The 17,967-nt window shown below is 38.2% G+C and overlaps 1 protein-coding gene across 1 annotated transcript; it reads left to right on the forward strand.

Moving 5' to 3' along the window:
• Window positions 1-1,702: 1,702 nt before the first annotated feature.
• Window positions 1,703-14,672, forward strand: HGFAC (HGF activator; the record flags this gene model as incomplete). The annotated part of the gene is made up of 7 exons (XM_009701281.1): window positions 1,703-1,895; window positions 4,225-4,310; window positions 5,256-5,496; window positions 8,116-8,255; window positions 10,650-10,790; window positions 11,855-12,003; window positions 14,502-14,672. Coding segments are annotated over 7 exons (1,121 nt in total), but the record flags the coding sequence as incomplete, so codon positions are not given.
• Window positions 14,673-17,967: the final 3,295 nt, after the last annotated feature.

Genomic DNA, 17,967 nt, shown 5'->3' on the forward strand with positions numbered 1-17,967 from the left:
AGCATGACGGTGGTATTTTCATGACACTATTTCAGGCAAACAAAACAGCATAACTTGCAACTTGCACAGAAAATAAATGGCAAGGTTGCCAAGAAATGGTTACTATTGCTAGCAATACAAATGATAGGCAAATTATTTTCTGTGATCTCCTAGGTTATGGTTGTTAAAATATGAGTTTGATTTAATGTTATATTCATAGTTATGGAAATAAAGGGAATTTGATTCAGGGTGCGGGTGAGAGAAACTGTTGTCTCATCATCTCAGAAGTGTCTGCCAGGCCAAGCTAGAAAGTGCATTTTGCTAAGTATTTATATGCTAACCCACACTGAAGTTCTTGCACCAAACTTCTTGACCTCCAGCTCCCCAACTTATGCCATATGTTTGCTTGTGGTTTCGAGGTCTGTTGCTACACTGATGACTTGGAAGGATAATTGACATCAGCAGTTCAGTGCTGTGATTCACTATTTCAGTGCTGGTTATATGCCCCGTTTTGTGTGTCGTCTTATTCTGTCAAAACAGATATTTGGCAATAGCTGTCCACACTGTATGGCGTGATAGATCATCCCCACAGTGTGTTTTTCAACAGTCAGGTGATATCAAGAACTTAAGTATGTTTATAAGTTTAGAAGATTCCACCAGTCTTGCGGATAACAAGGATAAGTCACACTGACATGGCTGGGATAAGAAACTCTCTGAGGCTTAGTCACAACTAATCCTCTTTGTATATTACATGGTTTTGTGTTTCTTTTGAGATACTCTGAGTTGTGTTTTGAGGTGTAGACTTTCTGCTCATTGTAGCTATTTGTATACAAATGCATCCCCATATGTTTTTCAGCCGTAATGCTGGTATGTGCTGTTGATAGATCTTGGCAGCTGAGTATACGGGTCATAGAGTATGTATGTGTTAGATCTATCTGAAGAAATAACCCATGTGCAGGTGACAAAGAAATGGGTTTTGAACAAGAAAATTTAATGTACTGGTCAAGTTTTTGCAAAATTGATTTATTTGTAATACGTAGGTACACATATAATATACATGGGTATAATGTGTATGTATATATATATATATATATATATGGGTATGTATGAGGTTGTACAAAGAAGTATATTCCAAAATCAAGCCTTTTAAGCACTTCCTGGCAGGGCAGGATTGTTTTCATGCTTTACAACACAGTCATCTCTATCTGAGCCGGTTGACTTAAGCTCCCTTTATTGTCAATGGAGACTCAGTCAATGTAGTCAAGAGGCTATGGCAAGATTCACCTCGTCTTAAAAAAGTCACCTCAAACAGGCTAGATCAGTTTTGCACTAGAAATGCCTGTTTATCTTAATTGACTAAAAAGGGAGTCTCCAGTGATGAGCTCAGTTGTGTCTAAAATTAGACAGGAGGAATCCCAGCCATATTGCTGACTTTGCTGCAGATTGCTGACATAAATCTTCCATACGCAGTACAAACTTTACGTCTAATTTTCTGTCATACTGCCTGTTGAATAGTTATTTGTGCATGTGTAAAATGAGGCTAACTCACTACTAATTTTAAACAGAAGTTTTAACTGCTTGTGTTCTTTATTTATTAAAAAAATTCCTCATTTGATGCATTCAATTCCTGTGGAAGATGAAAGGCACTATACAGAATTGGGCCCACTGGCTCTCAGCTGTGAATCAAGTGTTTAACATGTAATAAGCATCAATTCCTGACTAGTGTCTTATACTTTGCCAGTTCCTAGCCATCGGTGCTATGTTGGCAATGGCACAGAATACAGAGGTACAGCAAAGACAACTGTTTCTGGACACAGCTGCTTGCCTTGGGATTCAGACTTGCTTTACCAAGAACTTCATGTTGACACCGTTGAGAAAGCAGTACAGCTTGGCTTGGGGCCATTCTCTTACTGCAGGTGAGAAAAGTTCTTGTTTGTAAATCAAGAGATGGACGTATTGCGGAAGGGAGAAGGGCCAGGAATCTCAAAGCAGGTGTTATCCCTGTCTCAGAAAAGCTAGACTGACTTAACAGCCTAACACAAGGGATGTAAATGTACAGAAGACAAGATCTGGTAGACAGGCTAAATCAGTAGCTGGGTCTGCCAAGAGAAGCTCAGACACAAAATAATGTTGGAAATTCCAGGTTCATTTTTTTTTTTTTCTGGGATTTCTTTTTCAAATGAGATCATAGTGCAAAACTTTTGAAATTGTTCATAAATTACTATCCAAAAGGAGAAAGAAGTGCAGTAGCCAAATTGAAATGGTTTTTATTTCTAATTCTTAAATTGTGAAATATATAACATAAAGGAAATTATTTTCAAAAATGAAAAGTTATTTGAAAATGAAAAATCAAAGTGCTATATTTCAATAATGTTGAAATGGGATGTCAAATTTCTTTCCTGGATTTCTTCCAAAGCAAAACTATTGCCAAATAAGATTTCACAATGTTTCAATTGTGATTGAACCACATATTGATAAACTACATTTCTGCTGAAGTTTTCTGTTCAATGATAATGAAAATAGCTTGTGGTATATAGGTTTGTGCTTTCTCATCAGTCATTTAATGTTGCTCCTGTCTCCGAGGGCTTCATGAGATCAATGGATATCCTCAAATAAAGGAAATGTTTCCATTTAGAAAGAATCCTGGAGATGTGCAAGTGCTAGAAACAGCAAACTTTAGATGATTCTCCATAAATTACTAGTTGATGTCTAGGTTTTGAGGTGGTGGTTTGTTTTTTGGTTGTGGTTTTTTTTTTTTTTTTTTTTTTTTTTTTTTTTTTTTTTTTTTTTTTGGTGGACGTTACAGTATTTCAGGAAAATCAGAATGTATTGCACTTCCTAATTTGTTTAATGATAAAAAGCCTGCATGCATCCTGAAAGTAGCTCTTCTCCTCTATCTAACATAAACTAATAATAAGCAGTTCCTACACCCTCCCTTAACCCAGATCGGCTTACTTTCCAAGGCTTGATCCTAATTCAAGCACTTCAGTGTGAGATTTATTGTGTCCCAGCAGAGTATGGCAATTATCGGGCACATATTTTATGCTTTGATAAAACTTGATCCCTTCAATTTGTATCATTTAAGCACAATATTCACTTGCAGATTTGAAATGCAAAGAGCAAAATGGTGTAGGAGCTGATGTGTTCGTGTTCTGTAGAGCTGAGAAAAAAGCTTTTCAGTTTTTTGTCAGCTTGTTACAATTTCTGGGGATATCTCTGCTACACTACATAATCCTGCAGATATCTTCTTCTTCAAATAGCCTAATTTAGAAACATTGTTGGCAGAACATGACTCAACTTGTGTTTCTTCTTCAGTTCTGAGAATTTGAAAGTGCTTTAATCTTTTTCTGAAGAGCATTCAGATTAAAAAGAAAAAAATATTGAAGAACCTTACAATAATAGATAGCATTTCCGATAAATCCAACTGAAATTACAGTTACTATTTATCTGGAGCCTTGAATTAGCTTGTCTATTTTTCTTAGCCTACTGAAGATCGTTGTGGGTTTTCAAAGTTTCCCTGCATTCTTGGTGGAGTATACTGGGCAAATTTCTGGTTATTTGTAAGGCATTGATAAAGACAGTTAGGCTGTACCATGCAGAAACTGTAATGGAATCAAACAAAAACCTGTTTAACAGCATGGTAACAAAGGTCTAAACTGTTTCTGACATTTTTTTTTTTTTTTTCCCCCTTTCAAAGAATACAATATTTCCTTTAAGTAGTCTTTCATTTTCTCAGACTCTCCAGGGAATGTGAACCTGAGCTTCTCCAATTCATTTTGCTAGCTATTCTTGTTATGGATTTTCTATGAATCTGCCTGTGTTGGAATTTCCTTGCTTAAAAAAATCATCTAAAAAAGGAATCTCTCCCATGGGATTTAATCCTGAAAATAGCTGAGCTGGTATCTGTTAAAGCACTTCAGTGTGGGCTGTATTTAAACCATGTGAACATGCTCATACATCCAAATACTTGTAGGAAAATTTTACAGGTGTTTAGTCATGTGTCTGTATTTCAGGTCCTAGAGAATCTTAGACTTGGTTTGCTTTAAGCATGAAGAATTCTTCTGAAAGGCTGCTCACCCATTTAGGGGTTAGCAGGTGCTTCAGCGCTTTGTCAGATGGCTCAAAACCTCAGAGTCCTGTCAGTCCTCTGCATGGTGCAAGAGGAAAAAGCAGAAAACCTCTGGGAAGCTTGGAACAACACTTGTAGTTAATGTTTGTAATTCAGTCTCCTCCTGAATTCATTAGAAATCCAGATGATGATGAGAAGCCATGGTGTTACATCATGAAGGACAACAGTTTGTCTTGGGACTATTGTGATGTTCCGTCTTGTGGTATGTAAAGGCTCTCTTAAAATCCATGTTATGAATGAATGAAGAAAGATTTATTGATACTAGAACAGGCTTTCACTGTATAATTTTGAATGTTCTACTGTTCCCAGGAGCATTGAATATTTTACTGTTTGCAGTAAATCAAATGATAACAACAGGCTGCTTTTGCATTTTTTGGAGTTGTGATACAATCTGTGATTTTTGTCCTGAAATAACAGCGGTGTCACACTACTGCTTTCAGTCACAGTCATCCCAATATCACCAAATTTTCTGCTAGAACATGCAAAATGTCAGAAATGATTGATGCTTTGGTATAAATTGTCATCACTCAGGGAATTACAGGCCCAGAGAAGTAAATGGGCCTCTGTGAGCAAATAGAGGACTGGATCCTGAAGATGTATAAGACATAGAATTTAATTCAAAAACTGAAAGATTCTGCTCTTCCCCTAAATTAATATTTAACTGTTGATAATGTTGAAGCTGACCTTTGTAACAGAGTTGTAATCTGAAAAGTCAGTTTATAAAGTGGGTCTTTATTTCCCTTTTATGGTTCTAATGCATTTGATAGATGATATTAACACAAGTGTCCCAGTCCTTGCTGTTGCAATGGCAAAGCTCAGTTTGGAATCCCAAAATGAAGATGTGAGGTATCATGCATTGTGTTGTGCCTTCTCTGGTAGTGAAGGTTGTATTTGTACTGGCAAATGAAACAATGTCTGGGAACGTTCACGGGTGCATTTAAGTTACACTAGTACACGTGTAGCTGGTGTTGGGAATAGGCATAATTTTCAGTCTTTCAAGTCTCCTGAGGAAATGACTGAGATTCAGTTGTATGTGAATGTTTAATGATAATTTAATGAACCCTTCTTTTAAAGACTCCTATAAAAGTTTCAGTCCTTAGAAATCACAATGATTTATAGTCTGATGCCATATCCCTTTACATCTCAGCAAGCAGGGAAAGGAGGCCACCAGTTCCAGACAATGTAGATATTTCTGCAGTTACCAGAAGACCATGTGGGAGAAGACATAAAAAAAGAAGTTTTGTGAGACCAAGGATTGTTGGGGGTTCTTCATCTCTGCCTGGATCTCATCCCTGGACAGCAGCTATATATATTGGAGAGAGTTTTTGCAGTGGAAGCCTTATTCAGACTTGCTGGGTTGTGTCAGCAGCACACTGCTTTGCTAACAGGTAAACTCAGACGTTAGTACGACAGTAGGTCCTCTCCTCCTCATAGTAACTATCTGCTTGTGACTCACAACGAGCCTGAAATGAAACAAGAAAGAAGATGACATTATAAAAGGCCATTGTTTCAAAAGGAGTTAGTTTCTGAAAATCAGAATGCCATTCACGAGCTAACAAATAGTTTGGAGTTCTGTTCTCTCATAAGCCCTTGTCTTGTTCCTTAATGAGTCTCAAAGAAGCTAAATGACTTGACTGAAGGAATAAGGTAGGGTGGAGCAGGACATAGAACGGGAGCTTGCATGTGCAGGCATCTGCAGGGGGATATAAGTATTACCCTTCTTCCCAATTACCTTTTTGAATATTTGTGCCTGCTTTGAGATATAACAGAGATGACTATGCTCACTGCTGTGTTTTTTTCAAAAAGGCTGAGACCACCAAGCAATGATTTACTAGAGACAGTAAATTAGTGTTGGTTGACACAAACAGAGTGGGCTGAGCTTTACAAAAAGCCAAAGGGAAGAACAGAACTGTTAAATTTTTGAGGCTGATTTCCTTGAAAGGTGTTTTGGTTTTTTTTTTTGTTTTGTTTTTGTTTTTTTTTTTGTCTCCTATGGGACACTGGAGAAAATATTGACTATAGAATGCTCTTACTTTATTCTAAAGATTTAATTTTTTACAAATGCTGAACACTTTTCCTGATTTCAGTTTGATCACATCGATGGGAAAAATATTACATCATTTCATACCCATTGTTCTTTTGCATAGTAAAGAAGCCAAGAGAAACAGAAAACCTTGTGCCAGAATACATACACTGATAGCTTGTAGAGCTAATAATACCATTATGAATGCTGTACCAAAGCATTTGGAGCTCGAGGCACAACGCATTTGTTTTTCAAATGTTGTGAAATAGCTACTAACTTTGGCAGCTATTCAGGATAGTTCCACCCACTTCCAGCTGGTGGTTTGGTACATACAGATTTTCCATAATTGCTGCATTGTAATTTGCACTCTTCCGTATGTTTAGTACCTCTGTTAGCCACAATTTCAACTGTTTTCCACTAGGCGACAATAGATACCTGTGCAGCTAGCTTGTTTTGTTGTTTTTTTTTTTTTCTTTTCTGTAACTCCACCTGTTTTATTTCTTTTCCTGAATGAACCATCTGTAAGTCATAGTAGAACCATTCAGTGCCCTTAAAATCTATTCTAAATGCTGTTCCAGGAAGCAAACTTCCACTCTGTTTTACAGGCCCAAAATCTAATTTTCAAGGAGGTTGGTTTGCCACTGCAAGTACACTGAGAAAATCCTGCCCTTACATATTGATTGAAGAATACTTTATTGTCTTCTTGATTTCCAGTCACAAAAAAATAAATTTTTCACCTTCCTTTGCTAATTATGAGCATAGTTATTGTTGCAGGGTAGCTGCTGGCTCTCTGCACTGCAATTAGCCAGAATCTCTAAGTACATTACTGTTGATCATTGTTTTGTGTTCAGTACTGGAAGACACCCCACAGTGCTTTTGTATCTGATGGGTGCTACTGATGCACAGAAATACAACTAGGGAAACTGCAATGATGTTAACCACTCTGCATCTGTGCATGATGTGTGACAGCAGATATTTTCTACTCCTGCACTGGATAACAAAACTTATGAATGCTCCAATGTTGAAGATACGTGCTGACTAAATTCATTGTAGACTTATGCACACATAGATTGCATTGGTTTTCAAACAAGAGTGAAATTTGAATTCTGTTGCTTTCAAAGCTAGAGAATTTACTGTCTTTCCAAACACTTCCTGATTATTCCCAAATGTTCCTTTCTTCCCAACTGTTGTACTGGTTCTTATTAGTTATCTGTCCTAGGACATGGGATTTGAGAGGACCATCGTCTTTTTAAAGTAAACAATCAATGCCTGAAAAAGATGGTGTGAATTACAAAAACTGTATTCCCTGAGTGTGTTTTTTTCCCATTAGATCAGTGTGCTGTTGGGACCTTCCTCCATCAAGTCGCTTTTGATTCTAGACAACAGATTTAACTCAGATCAATCTAATCTCAGAACAGAAGTGGTGATAGCTTTTAGGTGGAAGCTGTCCAGATGTTCCTGAGTTGTCAGTTTGCCATCACCTTTGAAATCTTGACGCACACCTGTAATATTTTTAAAAGCCTGGTTTCCCAGAGAAATGAGATATCCACCATTGGCTCATCTTTTGGTCCCTCATTTCTTCCTCAGTAATTGTTGTACACATTGGCAAAGTTTGGTTGAAGCTGATTCAGTTAATTTTCTAGAACAAGAAGCGCTGACGGCCCCTGAAGATGTTTGTTAGCCAGACAGCATCTGGACAGCAGTGCCTGTGCTTGCCTTTTCCTTCTGTCAAGGAGCAGCAGCCTTTAATTAGGCTAATCAGGACCCACAGAGCCTGGGACTCACTGTAGTCTTTTTAGTCATCTTTTCTGGCCCCCAGTGGGTAGGAAGCCTGGGAAACAGGTCAAGGCATTATGAGAGGGTAAATAACAGACGTGATGGGGGGCTGAGTTTATAACAGTTCACGGGATACACAGCCGCTGGAAATTAGGTTTCATTTGTCCTGCTAATCACAGAATTGCTTGTTATCTCTTTTCTATTACAGTCCACTAAAATCTACTATTAGAGTGATTCTGGGTCAGCATATATTTAATAAAACAACTGATGTAACACAAACATTTGAAATAGAGAAATACATCTTGCATCCTCAGTATTCTGTGTTCAACCCTACTGAACATGATATTGGTGAGTATTCTTGTCCTTCAGTTTTATTTTCTGTTTACTCAATTTAGTTTCAAGTTTAGGTGATCTGTCAAAAACTGCCTTCATAGTGGAAAAATCATAGATATTAGGAGAGACTTTCAAGTGCAGACGGTTCTTAGTTCTACCAGAGTTATAACAACATCTGAAAGCTAGAGAAATTCAGATGAGAAATAAATTGCAAATTTTAAATAATTATGATAATTAGCCTTTGGAGCAATTTATCTAGATGTGTAGCAGATTCATCATCACTTCAAATCTTTGTGGGATTAGGCATTTTTTTCAACTGAACCAGAAGCTGTGGGCTTGATGCAGGAATTACTTGGTATAATTCTATTGTCTGTATTGTATAGAGGATTTGACTGGATGAATATAATAGCCCCATCTGCTCTGAAAATCTATGTTACTAAGAATCACTTTTTACACTGAGATAGGTTTAAAAATCAGCTGTCTTATCAGTCAAAAGTTAAATGCCCTTCTGATTGACCTTATAATATTAGTCAGAATGACAATGGAACAGCAACTTGCTTCTTATTTTCTGATCTGCTCTTGTGGAAGGTGGCACATCACCCCGGGGTATCAAGCTGTGTGAGCACTTCGTCTATGAGACTAATACCTGGCATTGCGGATATTTTAGGTCAGGCATGTACTGGCTTTTTTAGTCCCAGATGGTGAATATTTTCCACTCTGTAGCAAAATGCATTCAGCTTCTGTGTTGGTGGGATCTCTGTCACAGCATACCAGGAGATGAACTGGATTTGCGGCATTATTCCCCTCTGAAATATCTTGGTGCAAACCACTGTTGGCACTTTGAGATCTCCTAACTTTTTGAATTACTGTGAAATTTGGGATGCCTCACCAATGTGTAATGTCCAAACCCAGGGTCAGCTGAACATGGAGTGCCTAAGACGAGCCCAGCTGGAAAAACAAACAAGCAGTCAGAAACTGGAGGGGAAACATAGAATCATAGAATCATTATGGTTGGAAGAGACCTCAGAGATCATCAAGTCCAACCATATACCCAATGCCACTATGCCCACTAAACCCACTAAAGGATGTCTCGAAGCACCACATCTAAACGTTTTTTGAACACCTCCAGGGATGGTGAGTCCACCACCTCCCTGGGGAGCCTCTTACAGTGAAGAAGTTCTTCCTAATATCCAACCTGAACCTCCCCTGGTGCAACTTGAGACCGTTTCCTCTTGTGTCCTATGAGGGGACACATTCTGCCCTGTCAGTGATTTCTACTGATGCAGCAGAAGAGTTATTTCCTGCTGAAAATGCTTTTCAAAAGGAAACAAACTACCACATGAGTGTTTTGTAGGAAGTTTGAGGGATTCAGAAACAGGCAGAGTTGGTAGGGAAGAGGAGGAAGGCAAGGAAGAGCAAGCTGCTGAGTGTTAGAGAACAGTTTGTGTGGGCTTCTCAGCCTGTGAGATACTCTTTACATGTTCCACAAAGGCCAAAAATTGTAGTCAGGAGAGGAATTACTATCCAGTGAGATCTCTTGTTTTCCACACAGCTGTGCTCAGAAAACCTGGAGCTTCCAAAAGGTGTGATGTGAAGCCTTAATAAGTGTGTCCACATTACCTCAGCTCTGTCCTCTTTGAGTAGTGTGCCCAAACCCAACACGCTGCCCTTGTTACACCAAATACAAAGCCCCCTTTGTTGCTCTACAGTCAAACACAGGGGGTTTGCTACAAGGGAACCAATGTTTCTGCTACTTTTGACATCCTCGTTCAGTATCAAGCTCTTGATGCTGCACAGCCCCATATTTACACCTTTTTCAGACCCACGAGAGTATAGCAAAGGTTGTGTAGGTTGTGTAATTCTTTGTGGCTTTCAGAAGCTTGGTTTTGAAATATCTTATTTTTTTTTATTCCTTCATTTTCAAGATCTTGAATTTTGCTGAACTCAGTGATAACAGAGCGGGAAATACACCAGCTCTTGCAGTAATTAATTTTTTTAATCAAATTGGAATTAGAGAGGTGGCCAGATTTTCAGAAGCAGTGAGCACTTGCACATCCCACTTATTTCAGCTGAAAGTTGTGGATATGTCACTGTTATTTAACTTTAAGGTGGGAGAAGACATATGTATTTTCTATCTTCCCCCTTCCCTACAAAGGCAGTGAAGCAAAATCTGCTCAGTGAGCACAGCATAAAATAAATATTCCCACAAGGGGAGTGGTTGAATGTTTCAGCCTTCAATTTGCTGTGAAATCAGGTTCTGTTGAGATGAGTCTGTCTGTCTTTGATTGAAATATCTTAATTAAGAGAGGCTTAGGGGATAATTAAAGTTGTATCTGAGACCCATTGCTGCCAATCCCCTTAAAGAAAGGGAACAGTCACTTTATTCCTCCTATATTTTCTGTTCTGCAGCTTTGATTAAGCTGAAGAAGAACGGCCAACGTTGTGCCGTCAAGTCCCAGTTTGTTCAGCCCATCTGCTTGCCGGAAAGTAACACTGTTTTCCCTGATCAGTTCAAATGTCAGATTTCTGGATGGGGACACAGGCATGAGAGTGAGTAAAACAAGAGTTGATGTCTGTAGAAAAAAATGATGATAATTAAGACATAATGCTCAAGCGTATTTCATACAACTGATAGTTTCATAAAATATTTTCCAAGGGACTTCTGGTGGGATTCTTTTTACCTACCTTTAGATATTTACAACATTAGTATCTGAAATAGTCATTGTGAGCTTTTTTTATAGTCCTTGGAATTTGGAGCATGGTTCCCTTGACCAAATATTTGTGTCTATTTTAGGATGAGATGAGCTATGAGCTAGCTAGATGTCCGTGGACTGGGAGGGGAGCAAGTAGCTTAGCTGTAGGTGCCAACAACTTGACACCTTAGTTGCGTGAATCCTACCCCTGGTTTCTCAAGGTAGATATCAAAGACTGCAAACCGAACACAGTCAACTTACTAGTCTGTGATGGAGCAGATCTTTACCTTCATCAGCAAGAAACTTTGGAAACATCTACAGGAGAGGGCCAGATAGACTTTGGGTGAAGAAGTGCTTACATCCAGCTTGAGAAAGGTGGAAAAATCCATCCCATTCTTTCAGATGAGGAATTTCAGGATTATGAGGCTTGGCCACGCTGCTTCGATGTGGAGATAGCAGAGACCTGTGTAGACAGATGAGAAGGATGGGGGAGCTGGCTGCCTCATTTTGGTAAGAGATTTAGTATGAGACAAAGTTGCCCTGTTCTAAATGTGTAGTCTAAAGGCAAAAAGAGGTAACTGAGCTTTTGATAAATTGATGATTTAATATGAAATTTGGAAACAAGAGAGGACAGGAGTGCTGGAGAACTGTTCCTGAGTCCCTAGGAAATGAGAGAACTCAAAGTAGATTAATGTCTAGACATGGCATACTGTTATTTTAAAGGGCACGGAGTCTGACTGGAGGAGCAGAAAGTGATCTGATCACTAGAAAATTTATTGTCTTTTAAAGAGATCCACAACACAAATATGACAGAGAGGTGTTGAGTGTGTTTATATGTCATATTGTGCATTGTGTTTCCATGTTACGCTCTTCACATTCTCTAAAAATGACTTTCTTTTCCTCTCTGGGAATTTTTTAAAGATATATCTGGTTATTCAAGTGTCCTGCAAGAAACACTGATACCAATTATTCCTGAGGAGAAGTGCAGAAGCCCTGAAATTTATGGAACGGAAATCACGGAAAATATGTTCTGTGCTGGCTACTTCGATAGCAAATCTGACGCTTGTCAGGTAATGTTGTGAGTCATCTCTAGGCAGAGATTATAAATGTATATTATTGCCAGAAATGTTGCAGTGTTAGTGTGCTTACTTTTGACATTACAGTGTTCCTAAAGAAAAGAAATGTTCCTAAAGAAAAGAAATGTTCCTAAAGAGAAAAAATGTTCCTAAAGAAAAGAAACTTACATGACTGCACTATTTGCTTCCACCTTCATTTCTTAACCTGTTCAATGTCAATTAAGTTCCATAGAAGGGCAAAACACCTCCAGGGTGTTATATTCCTCCTACATTCATAAAAGGTAGTGGCTATGCCCTGGAGGGTGAGTTGCTTTAGCTCCTGGCTGAGCTTGCAGTCTGATGGCAATGGTTTGCTGGCCAGCTGGCAGGGATGCGCTGTCAGGCCAACCAGCATGTACCTGTGCTGAGCCAAATGCCCAAGCTGTTGCCTCTTGCCTGAATGGAAATAAGGATACCTGGGTAGGAGGTGGGGAGCACTGGTGAGGTTTGGAGGAGGAAGGACCTGAGGTTACTGTAGTGGAAGGGATTTAATGGTATAGAATATCACTCAATTTGAAACTGTGTTTCATGACTTCAGTCCTCCATGGAATGACCTCATGCTTTTACTCCTTTGCTTCTCTTTTTGAATTACATCACACCTTGGCTCTGAATAAGGATGCAGAATTGTTGTGGTGAGAGATGAGACTGTTTTTTAAATGAAGGATCAGATTATTCCTTACATAAACCTTCAGATTTTATCTTCAGCTTGTTTTGAAGGAGGAGGGTTATGCTCTATTAGCATAAATTTGGGAACAGGCAGCACACAGCTAATAGTTGGTGCTGAAATTAAGTGAAGCAAAGAATGTCATGTGTAATGTGTGTGGAGCCCCTATAGAGATCATAAAAGTGTCCAAAGAAAGGTGTCAAGAGTGAAATGGCAGCAGCCAGCAGAGGCTCAATGTTTCCAGGTCAGGGTCAAGAACTGATTGTAGTAATTGGCTGCAAGTGTTTGTACTAGCCAGAGAACTAGGAACTACCTTGCTTGCTTAGTTTGCCTTGATTTACTCAGGAAGTACAAATACAAGATGCAGCATTATAGCTGGTTCTCCTTCCCTACCCTGGAAAATCAGAGTTGGTCAGGAATGAGAGAGACAAAGAAGTGGAGGGAAGGAGAGAAGAGCTGCACAAAGATAAGTGATCTGGAGAGAGTTGCAAAGTCTGAGAAACGGTGATTTAGTCACAGATGTTGCTGAAGAACAGTGCTCAGGACATGAAGTCAATATTAGTGAATCAATAATTCATATTTTTTCCTGTTGTAGTGTGGTCTAAGGAGAAATAGTGTAGACCTCTTAATGTCACAACAAATGTAGCTGACCTCTGAGTTTTCTTAATGTATGCTTAGGAAATTAAACTATAAACCATCCGTTATGTTTAAAAATATTTCAAGACCAAGAAACACCAAGCAGATAATGTATTCAGCTTGATTATTTTCTAAAGATTTTCTTGGAAACTTTTTTTTTTTTTTTAAATCAATGAGATGAGTTGCGGAGAAATAAGCAAGGTTCTGAGAACTAAACTGATCTCAGACGCAAGACTTCATTTAATGTCCCTCATTTATCACAGAAATCTCCTAGTATAAAGACAACACAATTTTCCTACCTACTTTTCTCTCAAGGGATTTTATTTTTAAACAGGAAAAAAAAAATTTCTTCTTAGTCTCAAATAACAAGAGTGGTGGCTCTTTTCACCAGTACTGCTTACTAAGTCACATTTTTCTTTTAATTTCTAACATTTTCCTTTCTGTAGAAAGTCAGTTTAAGAGTAACAATAATAAAACCCCCTTTCCTAAATACTTGCAAGCTTTTAAATAAGTAGCAGTATTCCAAATTCATCCTTGCTGTAGTGTTGCATCAAACATTAGTGTGGTCTTATTTTTGGTTTGTGGTTTTAATAACAAGGTAAATGCTCAGTAGCATCAGATTCAACAGATGTAAAAATCCCACATGCCACATAAAAATAGAGCATCCCACAGTCACATGAGAAAGTGTGTATGCATGCAACACCCTCCTTTGAAAACTTTGATGATCTCTGACAGTCGCAATAAACTGCACTGAGAAACTCTCCAAATGTAATTATGTAATCTATCCATTCAGTGCCCATATTACAACATAGTGTAAGCCTCAAAGACTTGCTTACTCCCACTGAAAGTGACCCAAATCAATCATGCTCTTCAGTAAGTGTCTGCATCTAAAAGAATTTCAGATTTTTAAACAAAATCTGATATTTTGATACTTCTGCTCAATGTGGAATTAAATAACCCCATCATTATATTAAGGTGAGTATGACTAAAAATACTTTCTATAAGGAAACTTCAGTAGACCACTGCTTCCATATTATTTTTTTTTTAGTTTAAATCTCACATGCAAACATTCTTAATTTAGGACTTTCCCAAACTGATCGTTTTCTGACTGCTTTCTATCAAATTAGATAATCTTTGCTTGCTTTTAACACAGGGAGATTCTGGTGGACCTCTGGCCTGTGAGAAAAATGAAATCTCTTACTTGTATGGAGTTATCAGCTGGGGAGATGGCTGTGGCAGAGTCAACAAACCTGGAGTATACACGCGAGTGACAAACTATGTAGACTGGATTAATGAGAGAATAGCCCCCCGAAAAACTAGTTGAACAGTTAAATATACTAACATTTGAAGCAGGGTTCAGGAGTCTTTTTGGTTTCATTAAAGTGGTATAAATATTCTATTATAAGCTAGTATGAAAACTGTCATGGTAATTCTCACCGATTCTAAATCAGACCACCAAAAGTAGGCCAACTCCACCTGATATCAGCATCCTTGATTTAGAATTTCAGGGCTGTGGGCTGTCTTTATTTGGCTTAATAAAACAAACATGTTGAAACAGTGCACCAAAATCTATAACCGTTTGTCTGCTTGCTGGGCTACATAAAAAGTGATTTGAATGTGTTTGTGCAGTTTCTGGTGGAACTGTCGTCCCCCAAACCAGCCCATAACAACATTGTCCTTGTACTCTCAGATGAGAAAAAAATAAACAGGACAAGTGCCAAAAATGAAATTCTCACCCTCTCAGAAGTGATCTCTTGAAGTTCAGGTCAAGAGACACCAACAGAGGTTTTAGGTTTTGATTCAACCAAACATGTAAGCATGTTTTTATGTTCCACTGATGTAAAATCTGGAACATGCTTCAGAGCTCTGCTGAATCTGGTGCGCAATTTTCCAGCAAGGTTAATGCAACACCTCCTGAGAGCACAAAGATTCTTCCTGAAAAATGCTGAAAGTCAGAGCACCTGATTTCAGGCTGATACAGTTAGGACATTTTGCAGACTGTGAGCTGCTCCTCACCTTGAGGACAGTAGTGGAAATACTTTATTTTGATGATAAATGCCTAAATGTTTCTTAAATTTGACAGTGTTTTGAAGATGCCTTAGATTTTGTACTAACAAGTTGTTCAACTGTTTAGATAATTCAGAAAGGAGGTTTCTCTTAACAGATTTTTAAACTGAATGGCTGGGGGAGCAGCTTGACATTTTCCTTGGGGATTTGGTGAGATCATAAACCACAGGCTTGGCTGTCATGGTCTATGGAATTGTTATGGGAACAATCAAAGAAATTATTACAATATATAGCTGTTTAAAGGCTGCAGACTCAGTTGTGTTAGCAAAAAAGACAGAAAATGGTTCAACAAAAAAATCTAATCTGATGAAGAAGAATGGAAAATTACAACTTTTTTTTAATACAGGGAACACTTAGCAATGTCAGATGTGTACATTTGGAGGTGTTGACATGCAATGTATTTCTTCTCTGATAGTGAACACTTCTGAATTCTCTTAGGTGTTTCAAGCAAAGCTGTGTTGTAAGATACATAATTTTAAAGTGATGCCTAGATACCCAGATACGTGTTTTGTTTTATAGTAATGGCAGTGTCTTCATGGGTTTCTTAGTTGTGAATGACTTCTGCAGTTAAAAGAAACTTTGGAGTGAAAAATAACCAAAACCTGAATTTGTGTAAGTACAAATATATAACAGTGCTAATCTAGATAAATGATGTAAAATGTTTAATAAAAATGTTTACCCTCTGTTTCTTGGACTTGGTCTGTTACATATAAAGATACAATTAAATCTTTGAATCCCTCTGTAGGTTGTTCAACAGATTGAGAGCTGGTAGAGAAATGAAATAACACTTCTCTGTGCTGGAAAGCGTCTGAAAAGCTTTGCATAAGGATCAATTTCAGCTGGTGGTGCTCCCAGTTTTATGCAAGTGTTGCACAAATTTCCAGTAGACAGATGTAAGAGCTTAGATATGATTTTTCAGCTATGAATACTGTAAATACTAAGATCAAAGTCTTTAGTTTGTTTTTCTGAAGCACTAAACACTAGCTTGAAAAATTGAGATCCACCTCTGTGGTCTTGATTCCAAAATGAGCTAAAGACTCTTGTCTGGGTTTACCTTCCCGGCCATTTGCAGTGTGAGTCTGGTGTGCTTAACCCTGTGAAATTAATCTGACTGTGTAACAAGACTAACTGTACCTGCTGCTGAAAGACAAGTACTAAATCAGCATGAAGGAACTATTTACTTTTCTTTGGAAGGGATTCATTTGGAACAGGTTTCCACACAAATCTGCTGCTATTCTGAATATTCATATCTGTTCTGTGACTTCAGTTTCACTTTGAAATTAATATCCATCTACAGTGTGCATGTTTTTAATCTGGTAGTTTTGTGTTAAATATATATTCTCTCAGTCTTGCTGTAAAGGTAGATGTTTGATAGGAAAGATGTTAGACTGATGTTTCTCACAATTTGTGTAGAGCTTTTTAGCTGTTTTGTTGTCAAAATCTGCTGCTTATATCAGTATTACAGCAACACTAATACAATCAATAAAACATTTTTTAAAAATATGTTAAATATTCACAAGTGAAACAGTCTATTTTCTGCCCTCAAAGGTCTAAATGACAAATCTTCAGTTGATGCTGTCATACTTTGAATGCATTAAAATTAATCTGTGGCTTTCAAAGTAGCCTGCTTGTCCACTGTCATTGATTTGGTGGAACTAAATTTCATCATTTGAGCACCTGCTGTATGGTGACTAGCACTATATTAAATCCACAAATCCAGACTAGGGATGGCAAGGAAATGTCCAGGATAAGTGAGAGATCCTTGCCTGACCTCTCACACCCTTGCCATTGGTCACATTCCTATGGGGCATTCTGGCACCTTCTGCCTCCTGCCTTTCTGTTAAGCATTACACCATAGAAACTCATCCTCTGTGTTTTTCTGCTCCCATTAAGTGTCTATGGCTTTGGTTAAAATGAAAAGCCAGCTTAAATTTACTAGTGAAATTTTATCTGATATTTTTCCTAACATTTATATTGAAATTGAATTAGAATGCAAAGCCAGTTGAACAAACACGTCCCTAATTCATTATGGAACACACTTAAAGATGGTTTTATTAAATTATATGTTATTCCATGCAAACTGACCGATTCAAAGGGAAGAAATAAATGCAAACATCTAAAAAACCCTTTTATTATGCTATTGAAAGAAAAATGTGCTGTGGTGCTGTTTAAAAAAAGCCGAAGAACTAATTACCATCAAATAAGATGCAGTAGGAGTATTTTTAGAATAATAGACTCTAATTAGTCCATTGCTCGTTGAAATAAATCTGAGGACATCATTAACACATCTTATTCTACTAATTGTAGCCGCTCTGGGTTTGGTGTAAGTGGGTTGTTATCTCGTGACAGTTGCATTGCAAAGAAGAAAAAACCGAGTATTTTTATCTGGGGTGGTTGGCTGTACATCTTCCGGGAGCCAAGCGGAACAGTAATTACCCTTTTCGAAAGAGAAATTTGGGCGTTATAAGGGAGACGCTGGCTCGGGGGCGGGGGCGTTCCGGCCCGCCGGCGCCAATCCCCGCTCCGCGGCGACAGAGAGCGAAGGGAATTCG

This window comes from Cariama cristata, unplaced genomic scaffold (assembly GCF_000690535.1).
Source record: "Cariama cristata isolate BGI_N322 unplaced genomic scaffold, ASM69053v1 scaffold7540, whole genome shotgun sequence".
NCBI classification, from domain to species: domain Eukaryota; kingdom Metazoa; phylum Chordata; class Aves; order Cariamiformes; family Cariamidae; genus Cariama; species Cariama cristata.